The 18,195-nt window shown below is 34.0% G+C and overlaps 1 protein-coding gene across 2 annotated transcripts in view; it reads right to left on the bottom strand.

The window, feature by feature from the left end:
- Magi2 (membrane associated guanylate kinase, WW and PDZ domain containing 2) overlaps positions 1–18,195 on the bottom strand; it is a 1,283,222-nt gene that overhangs the window by 879,291 nt on the left and 385,736 nt on the right. For both annotated transcript variants that reach the window (XM_076862515.2, XM_076862511.2), the window contains exon 2: positions 17,467–17,583. In XM_076862515.2, coding sequence (XP_076718630.2) covers positions 17,467–17,583 — 117 coding nt within the window. The remainder of the gene's footprint in view (positions 1–17,466; positions 17,584–18,195) is intronic.

The raw sequence follows: 18,195 nt of genomic DNA on the forward strand, positions 1-18,195 counted from the left end.
CTATCAGTTGATACCTCACTACACCATTTTCTCCTTAGGTGACAAAAGAATAATCAGGGATATACACATCTTTGAGCACCAAGGAGCTAGGGAAAGGAGAAATTATCTATAGTAGAGTCAATACTTCAGGGTGAGGATTATGGATGAGTATGTGCCAAAGCATAAGACTAAGGAACACTCCCCCCGCAACCCCAAGTTGAGAGCAATCACTATTAAACACAAAGAATCCTCTCAAAGTAGAAACTTGGAGGGTATTAATTTTCATGAGGAAGGTCAACACAATTTGTGTGGTGGGTGAATAATGTGGCACTTCTTCTAACAAGGCAAGAAGGTGAAATTTCATTTTATAACTTTACTTGGCTTCATGACTTTAGGCAATGGAAAGTGAGAATAATATTAATGAGTTGGAAAAAATAGATACAGGTGGGCTAATGAATACAACTGTAATTACTAAAATCTTTTAGGCAATAACTGATTTCAGGAAAGAGCATCCACTTATAATGACTATTATGTCAATTTTACAACATTAATGTAGCCAAAATATGACAACTTAATCTGATTATGTTCTGTACATGTTGATAACTATGCTTTCTAGTCTCTGCATGGAACCTAATTGAAAATGATTATCTCACTTTCAAGGTTTGTTATCAGCTACAAAATAAAGGACAATGTGACACTTTTGTGTCATCCATAATGAACCAACATTTCAAGTCACAGGTTTATCTAAGTGATGAAAGTCATACAGTTCAAGGTGCAAACAAGATAAAAAAATCACAGTAAACTATAGAATATATATTTCCTACTCTATTTTCCCATTAATCATGTTTGAAAATCTCTTCTATTGTAGAAAATTGAACGATAACATGAATTTTATTAAAAAGTTTTATTTCTTAATTATTTTAAATAAAATAAATTACTAGCATGCCAAGTTAGAATAATGTGTTATGCACTGAAAAACAATGCAATAACATTTTCTTTGTGTGGAGTCCATCTGTTTACATTGACATACACACAGATAGCAAAGGAAAATAAAGATTGATAATTACATATCTTATTTTCAAAACTAAATAAAGAAGTGAACACATTTTGTTCAAGGATTCACTTTTATATGAAGGACTCTTAGTTTGCATTGGTCAGAATAATGCTATTATAAGGGGGTGATATAATAAATGAATTTCCAAATATTAATGTTTTGCTCAACATAGCAAAGTTTTAGTCTGATTTAGTTAAGTTCAGCATGGACCAGGGTAGACCCCCTTTTTTGTGGTGAGTACATCAACTGGAATATGTGGCCATTATGTTCACTGCAGGAGGGAAGAAATAAATGGAGGAAAGTAATCAACTGTCTAAATCCATTTTTTTGTTGCCATAACAAAATACCTAAGGCTTGGCATTTTACAAGTAAAAGAAGTTGATTTGATTCAAGATTCTGGTATCTGCAAGGTACAAACAACATGGTGCAAGCTCTGGTGGGGGCCCCCTTTGTCATGACATGGCATAGAGTGGAAAGGAAAATGACCACATGTAGGAGGGCCAAGTGCATTGGGTGACTAAATTTTAAACAGATCTTAAGAGAAATAATCTAGTCACAGAAGATCTGATCCATTCCAGGAAGATGGGTAAGAGAGCATTAATTCATTCATGAGGATGGAACCCCCCATTACCTAATTACCATATACTAGGCTCCACCTCTTAAAGGTACCACCATCTCAACATCCTGAACTGGAACCAAGCTTCTAGCACAGGAGGAAGGACAGAGGGGAGGCAGTCGATCACATACAAATCATACCACCAAATCATATCAGCCTTTGCCACATCCATTGTCCAGAACTTGTCATATGGTGCTAGCCCAACTACAAGGAAAGGTGCAAAAAATATAGGAAAACATGATGTTTGTGAACTCTACTCTGAGTTTTGCTATTGTTAATATTTGATTATTTCCAAGAAACTAAGTCCAAGCTAAACAAACAAAAAAATATATCCTTACTGCAAAAATATATATATTTAATTAAATCTGGATAGCTTTTCTGTCTGGTGGGATAAATTTTAACTATTAGAAAAAAGTGAAATATATGTGTGCTATATCTACAGAAGCCTTGGAAAAGGCAGTTAATACAAGATGGAGTCTTCATTTTGAACAAAAGCAGAGACTATCTGGAAACATGTTCACTCTGTCTCTTAATCTTCCAATTAAACCCATTAATTAAAGTCTTGTGTTATTTTGCATTTTTCAAATGGTTAATTGATTTTCTGTAAGCTTAGCTCTAAGGGTTGAAAAGGAAGGTCAATAAACTTGGACAAAATTTTACAACTTGGTGATATATTACATGGTGGCTGCTGAATGCACACTTTATTCACCAAGGACCTCTCTTTTTCCATAGCTGTAATGAAGTGACCATTTTGTAATAACCCTTCAGTGAAGGTAGGATTTTTACTCAGGATGGCTGTTTCAAGCCTGCCTCAGGGTATGTACTTAAAACTGCAATAGAGGACAGAATAGATGAGAGCTAGAAGGAAAAACAAGACAAAAAGTCAAAGTAGATAGATTATGACAAAAATCCATATCAAGGTGGATTAACAACCTACTTTAAAATTTGAAGTAAATAAAAGAAAAATAAAGTTCTATAATCCGTAGCAACGTATGTGTATTTTCATTTGCAGCCATATCCTTAATAAGTATGCATGGACATCTGAATGGAGACTGTTCCAATGGAGAAAGCAGCCCAGGACATTTTCATTGACTAAATGTCCAGATTAATTACATCAGCACTAATTACATTGTTTAATAGTAGCTGTCCTGCTGCTAATCTCATTTCTCCTGTAAATAAAAACTACCTTTACCCCCAAGAATTGGCTGTTAGATGAATTGTATTATGCTAGTCAAGGATTAACCACCTGTCATACTTTTCGTTAGAAAAATATTTTAGATTGTAATTATCTGTGATGTTTCATACACTTGTAGGACAAATGCAAGATTCTCAGGGGAAGAGATCTGACTTATTTGGCTGATGCTGAATGAAGTTCATGGAACATTTTATTCTGCAGAGTAGAAGTAAGATATGATGGCCCAACAGGGACAGGAGGAAAGGAAAACCATAGAAGCATGGTTTAAAAGATGTTACATACTGAGCATTTAAGATTGTTCTCAGTGCCTCATACTGAGGATAATAATTATAATAATTAATTCTGAATATATCCTTTACCCTTCCATGTACTCTCAGCATCATGTGCTCCTCTTACCTGTCCTAGAGTCTGTACCTATGTATAGATATTTTGCTTCCACCCAAAATCTTTCCTTCTTCTTTCAAATACATGCAGAGTGAGGTGGAGGCAGGAGGCAGGACCATAATTGGCTGAGGCCTCACATAAGGCCTCACATGAGGCCTTGTTGTATGCTGCAATTTCCAGCCTACATGCCATCCTTACTGCAAGTTGTACCAATCCATATAGCAACCACACAATATCTCACTTGCTGCTGACATCCTGCCTCCACTGGAACTCTACTATACATTACTATATTCAATTAGATAGACATCATTCTATCATTTTTTTCTCTCTCTCTCTCACACACAGACATATCCCCCTCTCACCCCCCCACCACAATACATTTCACACATATATCTTCAATCTGTTCATCCACTGAATAAGTATCTACCCAATACTTAAGAATGTCCAAATTGGGTAGAATTACAGCTGAAAGCTTCTCAGTTGATTCACAGATTCTAAAATCTATTCCCTAACTTTACAAGCCTGGAGGAGAATTTCTGTCAGGGCCTGAAGAGAGGAAGAATTGATGACACACATGATAACCAAAAAAAAATCTATATTAACCCAAATTTATATTTTGAAAAAAATTATTCTTACTAGAATACCCCAAGTCTCCCTAATAAATATACAAGAAGTATATATAATCAGGTAGAAGTCCATGAGAAAATACATCTTATGGAGTTGAATTTGTGGTGGAGTACAGTTAGAACCTGAGAAGCTACAGGAACCAAGTTTAATGGACTCAAGTGAGGCAGGATACTTTCACTATGGAGCTGGTGTTGATCAGGGGACACCAGTGGCTTCATTGATGTCCCAAAACTTTAACTACTAGGTTCAAGATCCTCTATATTCTTTATCTTCTCCAGTTTTCTTGACTTACTTACCATCCAATCCCTGGAACATAGACACTCCACTCCCATTTTTCTCATGCTCTCACTGGGAGCATTCTCTTTCTAGGGCACTCTCATCACTGTAACTGGGTGAATAGAATTCAATTGTTAAGGTTTTTGTTTTTTCAGTGCTTGACATTTCATGCCCAAGCTTTAACTACTTGACCTTCCTTCTTAAAATTGTTTCTTTGACACATTTCTCTACTGCATTGGTTTTCAGCTGGAGATTTCGTTTCTTTCAAGGAACATTTGGCAATATCTGAAAACATTTTTTGTTGACACAAATCAGAGAGTAATAACAACATAAATGCCCTAAAATATGCAGGACAGCCCTACAACAAAAAATTATCTACCTCAAAAGTTTGAGAAGCCATACTCCAGAGATGGTATCATGACAATATGTTTATAATGTAGTTTCATTTGCCCAGGAGTGATTCTGAATCCTAAACATGCCTCTACCTACCATATGTTAACCCACCAAGTGTAGAAGATTAACCAGCAATAAGGCAATGTGGCTTCCCCCTGTCCAAGTATGTGGGTGGACTTAACTCATTGTATTTGCAAATTCTGGCACCAATGGCTATTATATATTTATTCCCTTTCATACAGAATTGTTCCCTTACCATCCCATATAAGGACTTTTATAATAATAGCCAGATTTATTGAATATTTATTTTCTATGAGGCACTTTTTTGTGGGTCTTAAATCTTTTAATCCTCATCCTGTGAGGAAGGTACTATCTCATTCCCATTTGATAAATGATGAAACTGAGTCCCAGAGAGGCTAAATCATCTACCTCATCAGAAAATGGTACATCTGATTTTAAATCCAAGTACCTTGCACTGTGATATTGTATGACCATTCTCATTCTAAAAGGGCAATAATATGCAACCAAATATAAAAAATAGAAATAGGTTCAAACTCTTCTAACCAAGTTGAAGATCCTCTATATTCTTTACCTTCTCCAGTTTTCCCTACTTACTTACCATCCAATCCCTGGAACATAGACACTCCACCCCCAGTTTTCTCATGCTCTTACTATCAGCAGCAAGGATCAATTTAACAGGTCTCAACTGGCATGTCCTGCCATCTTTTCAACACCACTTGATTTCCAAAGTTGACTTAAAAGGCTGGCCTTCTACCTAAGGCTGTCAGCAAGGCTGCTGTGGCTCAGGTAATATGACTTTTACCATTCTTATTATTTTGAAAAAAACACATTAAGGATGTTAAACATATATTTTGTGATGGATACAATAAAGAGGAATAGATAGAAAGATAAATGATATGTAATAAATAAATAAAAATAAAAACTTATATTTGAATATAGACCCACACTGGATTAAAGTGTCTATGTTCTACCACCTATATGTGAACTTGAATTGAGCTTAAGTCTCCAATCTGTAAGGTGTATATAACATCACCTACAAATTTTTGCTTGTATATGCCATGTTCTTGATATGGCTCTAGGTGTCTTTGCACAAAGGTAAGGATAGACCAACATAATATTCCCTAATGACCATTAACTGCCAGATTTCTCCTAAGAAGCTCTGAATCTATTGTCCCCAGTGTAAACGTTTTCTTCAAAGATTCAGGGGGCTCAAATTTGGTTTAGAGTAAAAAAATGTGTTCCTCTAACTAGCAAATTGCAACAAGTTTACAATTACAGGATAATCCAAGAAAACCTTTAGTATTTGGGGATCTGCTTTGATATTTTATTTCTTTCCTTTTTATTCTTATCCAAATAATAAGAAATATGGAGCATGAATATATAAGAGCAGAGCTGAGCACTTTCCAAAACTGGAATCATATTGCTCAATTAAAAGTTTAATCATTCTGTCTTTATTGGTCTACATCTTCATGGAATCCAAAGTCTATTCATTATTGTTAAGTAAAGATAAATTAACTCAGATTGTCTTAATAATTAATCATCCCCTCAAAGTTTTGAGGCTGGCTATTACCCTTAACTATAACATAGGGTAGTTATTTTATCTTAGTTTGCTATATATATTCCATGTACTCATCCATAAAATGAAAATATAATATGTGCCTTACCTATAGGTGAACTTGTGATAAGAATAATCCCCAGAGAACAGGACCTGTGTGATAATCATTCCATAGTGCCAGCACCCACCCAGTCATATGTACCCAGTACCTCTCAATGTTAGCAGGACTGAATTAGAATAAGTCACAATATATGAAAGTTTATAAATTTTTAATCTCTTTAAATTTAACAGGTTATTAAGTGCATTAATGACACTTTAAATTAACAACCACATTTTTCATAACCAATGAATCTGGAAGATAAGTTTTTATGAATATAACCATATTCATAAAGGGGATAACACCCAAGTTATGGCATAACTAAAATTACACTTTTATGTTTGTACCAGAGAACCTGATGCCTTTTTTTCCAAGCTGATGTTAAGTCAATATATTGGCTTAAATACAAATTTTCCAAATTGTATGTGTATTTTTAATACATTTCAATCTGCCAGAAGACTCACAGCATTGATTCTTTAATGAACTCTGAGGCATGGAAATGATGATGGGGCCTTAAAAAGCTGCCAGTGTTGAACTCTGATCACAGATATTGTGCCACTCAGTGCTGAAAGCATCTTGCTTCTTTCAAACCATAATTAATTTTCTGTAGTGCTTCAAATAATATATTCAACTCCTCACTTTTAATTAAGATTCCTTTTCTTGCTCCAAGTTTAAATTATGTTCTGAAAGCATTTTTGTCAATTGCTTTTTCATGTGAGAAATATAATTATGAACTAAATTTTGTGTCACATTCATACTTTTTAATAATAAAGTTGTGAATAAAATGAACAAAGACTCTTACACACATTTAAAATGCCTCATTCTATAAGTAGAGTAGAACAATTCCAGAATACACTGATAATGCACAAGTGTCCCTGTTTTCTGAAGAACAAATACGTTTCCTTGGTAGCTTATAACGAGTTAGCATAATATAAATTAATCATTAGGAGCCTGGGCATAAATAATAAAGCAAAAATCTTAACAAATACTCTGTAGATCTTTTCTACTAATATCTGGTAACAATTATTTATAGTTAGTATTTGACTATAGATTAACCAAAAACATAGAACTTAAAACATTTGTCTTTTAATAGATAATAACTTTAAGGTTCTCTAATGCTACTCTATGCCTATGAGGTAATCACTAAAAAGAAACATGTTTAGAGGTGATATCTGCTTTCATAGAAAAAGACTTTATAGGTGTGATGTTTTCTGTAGGACAGTCCCAGTGTTGCTTCCTTAACTTCTCAGGTGTCAAGTAGCAGTTGTGGCAATTGCAGCCTCTGGTGCTAATTTCTCAATTCTGGTTCCTGAAATCTAGTTCTTAGCTGTAGGCCTCAGGGGCAGCAATCTTTCTGGTAAGGGTTGTAAACTCTCCAAACAGTACTGTATTGTTTGAGTATTATTCCTGAGGATTTAATCTGTACCCTCATTCTGCAGCTATTCCAGCAGTTTTCTAAACAATGGATTCCCTAAACTTCTTCCTCCTTAAAATAACTTGCGTGGTTTTACTTCCTAAACTGAAGACCGAATGACTCATTATTTGTATGTTTTTTTGCAATATGAAATAGACAAAATATTTCTTGACCATGGAAGTCAATAAAAAGAAAACCAAGGGAGAAAGGGGGTAGGAGAGATGAGATAGGAATGAGAGACATCATTACCCTAGGTACAGGTATGATTACACGAATGGTGTGACCCTTCTTCACGTACAATCAGAGAAGTGAAAAATTATGTACCATTGTGGACAACGAATTGAAGAACATTCTGCTGTCATGTATACCTGATTAGAACAAATAAAAAATTAGCTAAAAAAAGAGCACCTAAGCTTGGCATAATGAAGCATGACTGCATACACATTGGATCCTTAATGATTTACATTGCTCACTGATCACTAGGTGTTATTGTATTAACCTGGATACTTTGAACCAGAATTAGAGGATGTAACCAGAAGCCAGGGAGGATCAGTAAGATGGAAGGGTGCATGTGTGCATTTCAATTTGGTGTCTGGTGAGGGCATCAAGCAAGTTATGCAAACCTGTGCCATCTCTTTCAACAGAATTGTGTTGAAAGACTGTGGATGGGAGTTCTGGAAATCTTAGAAGCTATCATTATACTGAGCCATAAGTAACAGCTGAGCCAGTGGAGAGTCAGTCGTGCTGAGAGGAGAGAATGGTACTCTTCTTAAGCAGAAGTGGTGTTGTTTTTCTTGGTATAATGTTATTAACTCTAGAGTAAACAGTCCTGTTACCTCTGCTTTGGTAATCTCTAGATTAAAATGGGAAGATGTTTGCCACTATTGAATAATGTCACCCATGACTTTGGTCAGTTTGGAGTCTGTAGGGTAATGATATCACTGGGGTCCTGGACAGCAGCTGTGGAGATGTGTGCAATGTAGAGGTCATGTATACCTCACTACCACTTTCATGATTTTTTTCTCTGCTTTGTTGGAAACATTAGATGATCAATGAAGATACACATTCAAGCAGTCTTTTGTGTTTTGTAGTCTCCCAAAATTTGTTCAGTATTGTCAAAGAAATCAGAACTCTAAGGACTAAGGAGGAAACATGATACACCCAACAATGTCTTGGCATCAGACAGTCATAGACTTGAGTTACTTCTCATCTATTTACTGACTGTGTGGTTTGGAAAGGGTCCATAACATCTCCAAGCTTAAGTATGCTGATCTGAAAAATGAAAACCAAAACCCATTTCTCAAAGAATTGCAAAATGCAATCACATAATAATACTTGCACATAGATATTTGGTAAATGTTTATTCATTTCCTTCTTCTCAATCTACCCGCTTGACCCCACAAGGATTTATAAAAGAATGCTTGTATGAAATGCCAAGTTAAAGAACTGAAATTTGGGCTAGGATTGTAGCTCAGTGGTAAAGTGCTTACCTCAGATATGAGAGGCACTGGGTTTGACTTCAGCACCACATAAAAATAAGTAAATAAAATAAAGATATTGTGTCCATCTATAATAAATATATTTTTAAAAGAACTGAAAATGTCTATAAATACTTGCTCTTAAATTTTATATATTTGTAATCTTATATTTACATAAGAACTCAGAATATGAAACACATATAGAAAGTCTAGCAGAGCTAAGATCAGAAAGTTTTTACAAGCAAGGCTCAGAAAATAAAAAAATTATTTATTTATATATTTTTCCCTTCCCCTGAGTATTGAACCTGATATTGAATCTTGGGGCAAATTACCATTGAATTACACCATGAGCCCTTTTTATTTTTTATTTTGAGGGTCTCACTAAATTTCCAAGATTGCTGAGGCTGGTTTTGAACTTGTGATCCTCCTAACTCAGTCTCCAGAGTAGCTGACATGATAGGTGTGTGCCACCAGGCCTGGCAAAAAAGTCCTTTTAGATAATTGAGACTCCTTTAACTATTTATTATATTTTTCTATATCAAGTTAACAATACTAATTATTGGAATAATACACTTATCAATTAAATTTTTTCTTTTTCTCCCCTTTGATATTTTGAATTCAATATTTGTGGCAATGGCATGCTAAAGAAAAGACAATTTGGAACTTGATTGACTAATGGACAACCAAAAGGTTCATTTCAACATAAAAATAATAGACTTGAATTGTATTCAGGACATGAAGTCTCAGACTTCAAATATGCACGTCCCTGAATGATCTGTAGTTTTTCATCAGTATCAACTAACTGAAAATATAAGAAGACAAATCATAATTCCTGCCAGAGAGGACAGACATATATAGATTGACATTAGTTCCCCACTGCAGTCTTGTCTTTGGAGGACAAATTATGAAATTATTACTGATGTGTAGGACTGGGTTGTGTTGAGCAGCAAGGGAAACTCTATCCTCATTCCAATGGAGCTTGTGCAGATATTTACTGGCTTTGTTAGCATGAACAGCAACTTTCCTGCAAGTTAGCCTTTAACAAGGAAAGGCAACAGCTTGGAATAGAAACTGGAAACTAACTGGGAATCCATCCAATTCTATACTTCTGATTTGCTTAAGAAAGGCAGGATCCATGTGTATTTTTAAATTGAATTGACTGTCAATCCTATATCAATCTTAACTTTTAATTGCCTTGTTTGAGAAAACCTTTGGACTCTTTCTAAAGTTTTCATTTGTGCTGTAAAGTCCTTGACTGCGCAGTAAGCATTGATCTAGCCTCCCACTAACTAGAACTATTTGGGCTTCTAACCAGGGTCATTCACTCACATAAGTGACATTTATTAAAGTTCAACATTAGAAGGCACTGTATTTCATGTTAAACATCTTTTCATAAGGATTACAATCACATTTTCATAACAATATACCTCATGCTTCAGAAGTCTTTATGTCACATCTCAACTCATTACATATTCCAAAGAAGGAGAGCAATTTTAAAAGCTTTGTATTTCCCATTATGTTTATTTTCTTATCCACTTACTAAACTGGACCATATTTCAGAATTTCATGAATAGTGAAGGCAGATTTCAAGGAACATCAGAGTTATGATGGCATCTTTAACTTGACATTCATAGAAAAATCTGAAAGTACACGCATGGCTGGTTTTATCCAGAACTGCACTTAATTTAAACCCAGCTCTTTATTTTTCCCTGAAGTGTCTGCAATATTTGATATATCTCCAGCTTCCATAAGTTGTTTACACCTGCTTGATATCAAGGGCATTCCATACTCAGAATAATTTAAGCATATTGGAAGAACTAATTTGAAATATGATAAAATGGAAAAAAGGCAAGCCAGTAGAATCAGAAAACCACAGAATTTTAGAACAGCAAGAATTATCAGAGTTAATTTCATCCCTTTTTTCATAAGACCCAGAGGTTAAGGCCTTGGCCAAGTTTCTATAGTTAGTGGCAGATCCTGGTTCAGCACTAATGACTCCTAATTCTGAGATAAATGCTCATTCCATAGTTCTATGTTGTGAAGTAAATAAAGCTAAGGATTAATGCTCTTTTCTATGATACAACAATGCTAAATTGTAATGTGTGAGTGGCTTTGACTAATGTACCAATATTAGAATAACAGTAACTTGAATCAGCATTCCTTTTTTTATTGCCGTTTTGTCTAGGTGCCTGTGAATTAGAAGTTAACTGTGCTACTACAAACCTAAGGTCTTAAAATCCCGTGTTAACACTAATATCCATTGCCATCTGCCTACTACTGTTCTTCAGCTTCTTCCATAATCATCTCAAAGCATAGGTGGTAATCAGTTGACTCTGGAAACTTGGGTAGGTCTGAACCTGACCAAGTCCTAATTCTTTATGTTCAAAGAGTGCAGAGGTTAAAATGAGAAGTATTGATATGCTTACATACGAGCACACAGGACTGTGACTTTGAAACTTGTAGGGAGCAGATACTGCACTTCCGGAAAGGTGGCCTATTTTCTATTCAAAGTGATGACTGGATTTTCTGGAAGTGAAAAAATGGCCACAGGCACCACTTATTCTTTGGGCAGCAGCTGGGAACCATGAAGTCCAAAGCTGTACATTCTAACAGCCAACTCCATGGATGGCCCACTGTGGAAAGTCTTCCACTTGTGAAGAATAAAGAGAGAAAGAGAGAGGTGTGGGGGTTGGGGGGGAGGGAGATAGAAAGAAAGAAAGAAACACAAACAAGGTAAAACCAAAGGAAAAATTGGGTCACAACTTAAGGAACCAATCAATCAGGGCAAAAAGGAAATTTTATGTGGTTGGGAAGATGAGTACGATTTTCACTATTCATATTTACTATTCTTATTTTGTGGCAGGTATATTCTTTTATTTTAATACAAGTGCTCTGTAGTGTCACATGGATAAATCAATGCAATCACTTCTAATCACTGCTAACAGTCTTGTTCCTTGACTTTTCATGTTAAACAATTTTTTGAAGCCAATTCTCTCCTGTACTTTATCAACCAAACTAATGGACATTACCATCTGAGTAAGAAAGACACATTCATTTTGTTTAAGGAAGAGAGGAAAAAAAAAATATATATATATAGTACTTTTGTCTAACCAACATGGTACCAGATCTTAATATTCTCAATGAGAAGGAGAGGGTAAGCCTATTACAGATTCCTATAAAGTAACAACACATGCTTAATAAATATGCAAGGCAGACATACATCTGAATAAATAAATGAGTAAAATACTTTCAAGTATTTGCTACTGCTCAGAAGCTTTTTAAGTTTTTCCTTTGGTTGAGTCTTCCAGGGCAGTTTATAAATCTCTCAAGAAATTTAATTTCATCTGTTTATAGATTTCCTTCTATATTGGCCCATAAAGCTAATGACCATATTTATTCTCTAATAACCCTCATTCTCAACACTTAGCACTAAATATAATTAGTATATTTTTAAAAATCAAATTCATTTTCCAAGAACAAAAATCTGGCAACTTGATTCTGAAATAATTGCAAAAGAATATGGTTCAAATCCTAAAAGCAATTTCACAAACGAGTTTCTAAATTGATGATTCTTATTTGAGGCAACAAGAATAATGTTGAAACAGATGTATAATTTACAGTTGGTTTAATATGTTGGTTTAAAATTTGGTTGGGTTGGAAGCTTCTACCTCTATGCCTACATGTTCAATACAGTCCAACCTGAGTCCATCTCAGCATACAGACCTATGTTGTAAAAGTATTCTGAAAACAGAATCAGATATTTTTTTAAAAAAATTTTAGGTGTTGATGGACCTTTATTTTATTTACTTGTATGTGGTGCTGAGAATAAAACCTGGTGCCTCACACATGCTACGCAATCGCGCTACCACTGAGCTACAACCCAGCCCCAGAATCGTATTTGTAATCATTTCTAACTCAAGTAAATTCTTCTACTGGGAAAAGATGGGTTCATGTCAGCAATCTAATCTACAGATGAATGCCACTCTCCCTACTTACTCCATGGTCACAAATATTCTTTACAACCTAAATTAAGAGCAATTAGATTTATTTATTCCCACAAAAACATATTACCTTGCTGAAAGTCTCAATTTTACCAAGCCTTTAAATAACTGATTTTTGCATAAAAATTATTTTCCCCATGGAATGGACTAAAGACCTCTGACCCAATTTAATCTTCTTTAACAGATATGTGACCAATCAGCTCCTCCCCACTCATTCTTTTTGACCATTGTCTTATATAGAATAATTTAATTAGCAAAAGGGGATGTTTCCCCCATGTATATCTTTATCTTTTGGTTTGTTGGTAATTGTTCCTAACAGGAGACCATTTCTTATAAGTGTCAGAAAATTAAATAAATATCTTAGAAATCTTACAATTTTATCATTGACAATATTTCTTTTTAATATGGCTTAGTTTTACTGAAAGTACTTTAATATGTAGAAACATCTTTGTGAGTTATACCTCAATCAGATCTTCTGCAAAAGTAATTTCTTTCATCCCTTAAATCTATGTTTTTCATTTTATTCACTCTTTATGGAATAGTTTTAGACTTGAGTTTTATTGATTCTTGCCTTTTACTTGGTATACACTGGTATTTCTTTTAACTTCAAATAAATTTAAAATATTTCCCAATAAAACCATCTCACCAAATGATAAAGTATGGTCTTGGGAGAGAAGTTTAATTTTAACTACCTTCCATTTCATTTTGAAACTTTTAAAATTGGTTGTTTGAAGTTCTTCCCCATGTCATCTGGCATACTGGGAGATGTATCTAAAATTTATATCTATGCTCATACCTGCCTCCAAAATTAACTTGTTTCTCTAATAAATATCAAAGATCCAAAGAACTAGGACTTTATCAATAAATTGCAGTGATTGTTTTTTCTCATATTTCAGAAACATGGTCTGTTTAATTTTGGTTGACAGACTCAAGAGTTAATATGTATCATCATTATACTCAGTAGACTGTTAAAATTAAAGAACTTCATTTTACTCTTTAAACACTTGCAAATTATTCCAATATTTTTCAGTATTAATTCTACTAATTTCCTTCAGATACTTTTGAATCTATACTACCCAAGGGACAATTCATGCCGTCTTGACTTTGTACACTTAACATGCTGTGATGAAACTGTTTTATCTACCCTCTGAGGGTTGCCAAGTTGGTGCTTCTGAAATTGCCTTTTGTATACTATCAGAGTAATTAAATACCATGTGATATACTAAACTCTTTGTAGTAGTCTTTGATCTATATACATATTGCCTGGTCAGTTGTTATCATATCCTAGGCTACAACAGTTTTGTATTATTGTCATTTATTATTTCTTCTGAAGTTCAATAACACAAAAATATTAGATAGCCTGACATCTTATAGTAGAAAGATTAATTTTCAGTTTTCATTTATAATTAGCTATCACTTTTTAGTATGTCAAATTGCTCTAGGAATTTCTATTTTCCCTTTATTAGTTGTACAATTTAGCAATTGAGAAATCACATATTTAGGAATGAACTTGGGTCTTCAGCAGACATGAATCAGGTTAACTGGCATATGTTTTACATAAATATCATATAAACAGAAAATATTAAGAGTCCATTCCTAAGGTTCTTTTTGTTATCCGATCTGAAGAAATCACAAGTGATCTCATCAGAATCTCTGTGTGTGCATATGTGTTTGTGTGTGTCTATGTAGTTGGATCTCATCCTTGCTATATTTGCAACAACCCGGTCTATGTGAACAAGTTCTCCTTCCTTGTCTAGAGATATATGTTTTAAAGCCAATTTTTTTGAAGAAATATGTTCTGAGATAAGATTCTGGGGAATGAAATGAAAGACTTCATACAGTCAGTCATACTCCTGTTTAATACAGGAGCCAGATTGTCCATAACTGGATTTGGCCAAGCATATATTTGTGTATGAGAGCAGTTGTGTCTCTGGAACCTTAGCCCCTCTTACTCACAGGCCAATATGAGTCTAGCTCTAAGACTTGGCTCCTTTCCTTCTAGTCATAGTTGTTGGTAGTGGAATAGTATCATGGAGAAAGCAGAATTACTTAGTTAAGTATTGCATTATGAAAAAAAAATCTACCTTCAACATAGTTATAAGTTGACTATAATTTTGTTTCAAGGTAGTTATCAAAGACCTATTTCTGATGCCATTGCTAGATTAAAGAAGAGGTGAGTGAATACATATTAATGCATGTTTATATAGGAACAATACTATGCCCTTCAATCATACACTTTTATTATACTGGGTTTATGAAAACCCTTGAGAATTTTTTGACCCAAGAGAATGTGTAACTAATGTGATTCCATACTCAATGCCAATTGATGTGTTGGATACACATGTAGGTTTCTAAGCCATGGTAGGATTTCTCACATTACTGATGTATTTTTAATGAATAATCTCTGAAAATATCTGATTACTTCATTAAAAGATATAATGAGTAAAGGTAATAGATTTTCCACATCCAATTCATCAGTATAAAAGATATTTTTAATAAAATAAGTCAGAGTCATCTTTATTTTATTATTTTTTTTCCACTTTTATGCCAAGTTAAAAGCACTGATAGTGAATGCTGTCATTCATTGGCTATTAAGAGTGGTGGCTGAAAAATCCAAGAATAATTCTTTATCATAATATTCAGATTCATTGTGTTTCTAATTATCTCTTTTGTAGAAACTATTCAAGGATTTCTAATTGAATTTATGACCTTGTACAAAAATCACATCTTGAAACTGTGTTTACTCACATAAATCTAGTTATCTTACCCTTATATTTATTTTGTCTTCCTAGTCTTTCTTTGGTACTTTAAAAAGAGATGCTTTATTTAAGAGCTTAACTAACTAATGTAAAATTTACTCTCATTATCTTCATATTTAATTAAGACTTTCTTATGTATGTCATCGCCTTAGCAAGGACTACAAGTATTCCTGAATGTCAGCCTCTTATCTATTTCCCTCAGCTTTTAAACATAATAAAGTGGCTGGATTCTTTGTTTAGTATTTCAGATCTCCTTTCTTTCATGTCACAAAAGATAAATTCACACCATTGCGCTGACAACATCACAGCTTTGAAAATGTGTCCACCCGTTACCTTATAAATAGTTCAGTCACTTACTTTAATCCATCTTCTTCCCATCACTCCAATGTCAAACTCACAAGTTTAAGAATGCACTTTTCTCAACTTCCAGTTATAAACCAAGAGTCCAAAAGTCTATTCACTTAACTAACAACACACTGAAAGCAAAATCATTTTGACCAACAAGATGTCAGTCAGCAAGTATTCTTTTTTAGAAATATTTAATAATCAGGTTCTGGCAGTTTTATTTTGATGAACATTCAATAGTGCTAACAATGGCGAGAATCAACCCCTCCTAAATGGGTGTTGGTTAAATGACTGGGTGGTTACCTGTCCATCTTCACATCTTCCTATGTGTTCAGTATTTCAATATAATCATCTATCTATATCACTTACATAGTACTGGTGGTTTAATCCTGGATGTCTAAACCATTTTTGTGTTTTGCTTTGCTTATTTATTTCATATACCCTAGCCAAGTTTTTTTCTTTCTTTATTAAGTTTCCCAAGTCCATAGCTTTGAGTTTGTTAATATTTAGGGCAAAGCTAAAATAAAAGGAATACACATAACACCCACAGATCAGAATTTCTGGAGTGAATCTTTGGAAGTCATAAAAATCTTCCTTGAAGAAAATAATTTTGATATTGATATAAGAGCTAGGACCTAAGTTGAAAAATCATTTAATTTTCCTTAAGTTAATAGAAGATTGTCAAATGACTTGAATTTTATCATTTCACGTATTCCTGTCATTTAAGGTAAAACAGGAATTGATATTCGTGGACTTCTCCAGATTGCATAAAAATTATCTGGCCCAACATCACCTCTCAAGAGTTCCAGAATACTACCATTGCTTTTCCATGTGTGTTTTTCTTTTCACTTATGAGATTCCCTTGCTGCAAACCTGAGATGAATTTAGGAGTTACTGTTTAGATTCTATTTAGAAAATAGCTGTTTCAACTAATAAATTGAGTTTGCATTCTCCTGTCTCCTGTTGTGGAGTTCTATTTCAATCATGATTCATTCTGAATCACCAAAAGTCTGAACTAGAATCAATATTTTTCAGTACTAACTTAAGAAGCATTAAGTTAGATTTTGTAGCTTGAAATCACAAGTCTCCTCTTTCTACAACTTCATTATAAACCACACAACCACAGTTATAAGCATTTAACATTTTTACGTCTCAATAGGTTTTCTGTTCCAAATGCCCACTATGACTTAAATTTCCTTTTAAACAATGGATATAGGACTGAACATCTCTCTACTAACACAGGAAGAAAATAACATCACCCATCCTACTCACACGGCACCGTGCGGAGGTAGAGGTTGTCACGGATGATTTGCTGAAGTTCGTGGTCAACAGAACCCTTCTGAAATCGTAAGTTGAGGTAGTGACGAAGGTCCTTATCAACAATTCCTCCTGAAATAATAAAGGTTTTTAGTAAAGGATATTGGATAATGATAAGAAGTTAATTTGATTATGTTATAAATGTTCTCGAGAACCCATTTAAAAAATGAGTTCCTTCATACTGTTCTTTTGACTTCCTGAAACATTTACTGCTTTCATAATCAAACAAATAACATTTGCTGAGAAAAAAATTGGTTGTGAGATCTATGTTCAGTGCTTTGCATGCATTCTTTAATTTAGTCTTTATTTAGAGTGAAGCTTATATTATGGTAAAAGTCATATGTTACTCCTGAGCTGATATCAAAACATCATAGTGTATAATCATAGCAGGGATAAAAACAAACAAACAAACAAAAAACCTTTATTTACTTCTTTCTATTCCTCTCTCCCAACCCCTAGCAACCACCATTTTACTTTGTATCTCTATGAATTTGATTTCTCTAGGTACTACATACATGTGAAAGCAAGAATATTAGCCCTTTTGGACTATTTTATTTTATTTACATTAATGTCTCCAAAATTTGAAAAGATATTAATGTTGTTTAAAATTATCTATGGGTTTAGTTTGATACAAAAGTTAAAACATCTACTATGCAAAGATTAGAGTTTATTTCCTTTATAACT

Source organism: Callospermophilus lateralis, chromosome 1 (genome assembly GCF_048772815.1).
Source record: "Callospermophilus lateralis isolate mCalLat2 chromosome 1, mCalLat2.hap1, whole genome shotgun sequence".
NCBI classification, from domain to species: domain Eukaryota; kingdom Metazoa; phylum Chordata; class Mammalia; order Rodentia; family Sciuridae; genus Callospermophilus; species Callospermophilus lateralis.